The sequence below is a fragment of the Schistosoma mansoni genome, chromosome 1, assembly GCF_000237925.1.
Source record: "Schistosoma mansoni strain Puerto Rico chromosome 1, complete genome".
NCBI lineage: Eukaryota > Metazoa > Platyhelminthes > Trematoda > Strigeidida > Schistosomatidae > Schistosoma > Schistosoma mansoni.
The window spans coordinates 32,668,754-32,670,571 of record NC_031495.1 but is presented as its reverse complement, the minus strand read 5'-3'; the positions used below and the strand labels follow the sequence as shown (position 1 = coordinate 32,670,571).

The 1,818-nt window shown below is 34.1% G+C and overlaps 1 protein-coding gene across 1 annotated transcript; it reads left to right on the top strand.

Annotated features, from left to right (window-relative positions):
- Smp_196130 (15 kDa selenoprotein) lies at window positions 1-1,454 on the top strand (the record flags this gene model as incomplete). The annotated part of the gene is made up of 5 exons (XM_018794102.1): window positions 1-42; window positions 91-252; window positions 283-303; window positions 1,004-1,025; window positions 1,273-1,454. The coding sequence occupies 5 exons, from the start codon at window positions 1-3 to the stop codon at window positions 1,452-1,454; spliced, it is 429 nt and encodes a 142-aa protein (XP_018648548.1).
- Between the last annotated feature and the right edge of the window lie 364 nt (window positions 1,455-1,818).

Below are 1,818 nucleotides of genomic sequence, written 5' to 3'. Positions count from 1 at the left end.
ATGCTGTTCGCCGATGTTTTAGTTTATTTTTTCACACTATTCGTAAGGATAATTAGCTTTTGGGTACACTGAAATCTAATTTAATCGCAGATTGGTGTTTCTGCTAACGACACAAAATCTTGTGCTGTTGCGGGATTCACTTCGTTACTCAAATGCTCTTCATGTTCAGAGTTAAAGAAGTTCAAATTAGAAAAGATTGAAACATCTTGTTTTCAGTGTTGTGAAGATGAAAATGTATCTGGAATTTCTAAGGTATGCAAGTTTCCTAATTTATTTCCCCAGAAATATGCTTTTGCAGAACTAGTAACCTGCTCCTGATCTTTAGAACGCTATCCTCAAGTACTTGGTAAGTTTTTATTCATAGGAGATAGGAATCGTTAAGATTCGGTGATGTTAAAGTCCGCTAATTTCTCACTATGGAGTATATGGTAGTTGCTAGTTGGTCCAAATTTTCGATATTCACAAGTCTGTATTGTCTGAATTATTATCGTAAGCATATATGTTTTCTAAAAGCAAACCTACACTATACTGTGCCTATTTTAATCAAATATCTCAAATTCATCTAAAGCAAAAAAATTATGGTCGAGAGGAGATTCATTCAATGAGAATAGTATTAAGGCTCTGATTATGTAGAAATATTGGCTTATCTGATTAGCCGTAACCGTCTTTGATACTGCCTTTCATGGAGGTACACTGCACGACATAAGTATCTACATGGTTTCTACGTCCTTGCGAAATATCTCCATTTAGTATGGATATTTTATCGCATTCAAAATGTGAGTATTTTGTGTATATATCGTGTCTTAATCGTACAAATAACCCAAAGGCTTGTCCCAAATCATGATTATGTAGGATGTGGGGTTTCTCTGCTATATTTCGTTTCTCAAGCTATTTTACTTGTCAGTCTTGCGTTACTTTTCTCGACTTGTAAATACTATCCTAACTTGAGTACATCTATGTGTTCAGCTCACTTTGGTCGTGAATCTCTTCATTGTGTAAGAAGCGTTATGTTCTGCGTACTAAAAGTTTAAGACAAAAAATGGCAATACTGTAAGACTTAGATCTACTACAACAAACGTTTTTCTTAAACCATGAAGTTATTTTGGTAAAACTAGCCGCTTATTGGGTTAAGGGAATCTAACCATCTTTGCAATTATAACCATTTAGTGATCTTTTTGGCTATATTTAACTCTAAATTAATTAGGGATAAATCATCCTAACGTCCAAACCACAAGTAAACCTATCGTTTGTTTTTGGAAACCCATTTTTTAGCATTCATTGACAGCAAGGATCGGAAGAGTATGACTAATCTGAAAGTGGTATACGAAAGAGGTCATAGACCTACAATTCGCATGCTCAATGAGAAACGACAAGTGCAAGAAGAGATTCCTATCGACACTTGGGATAGCGATACAATATTAGAGTTTGTTAATGAACGCATCACTAAGCAATAAGGTTGTCAACAGCTTTTCATGTGCACTCGTGACTTGTATGATGATGCATGAACTAAATCTCATATGTGAGGTGTTCTGTATTTGATGTTTAGTCCAGAGTGCTATTGATTAGTCTGTATTTGTTTATACTGTTTCTCCACCTTTTTGTAAACCATTTTTATTGTTTGTATTCAAACTTGGTGCAACAAATAATTTTTATGTCATGCGCTTGTATAAAGTAATATTAATTTTCAAAAGTGCAATGTACTTCGTAATCTTTTGTTTTTCTTCGACAATACTACATACTTTCGGATCAACGCCATCGAGTATTTTAAGACTTGTTCTAATAAACATAAATGTCTATGTACTTGTTAATGATTTGGGA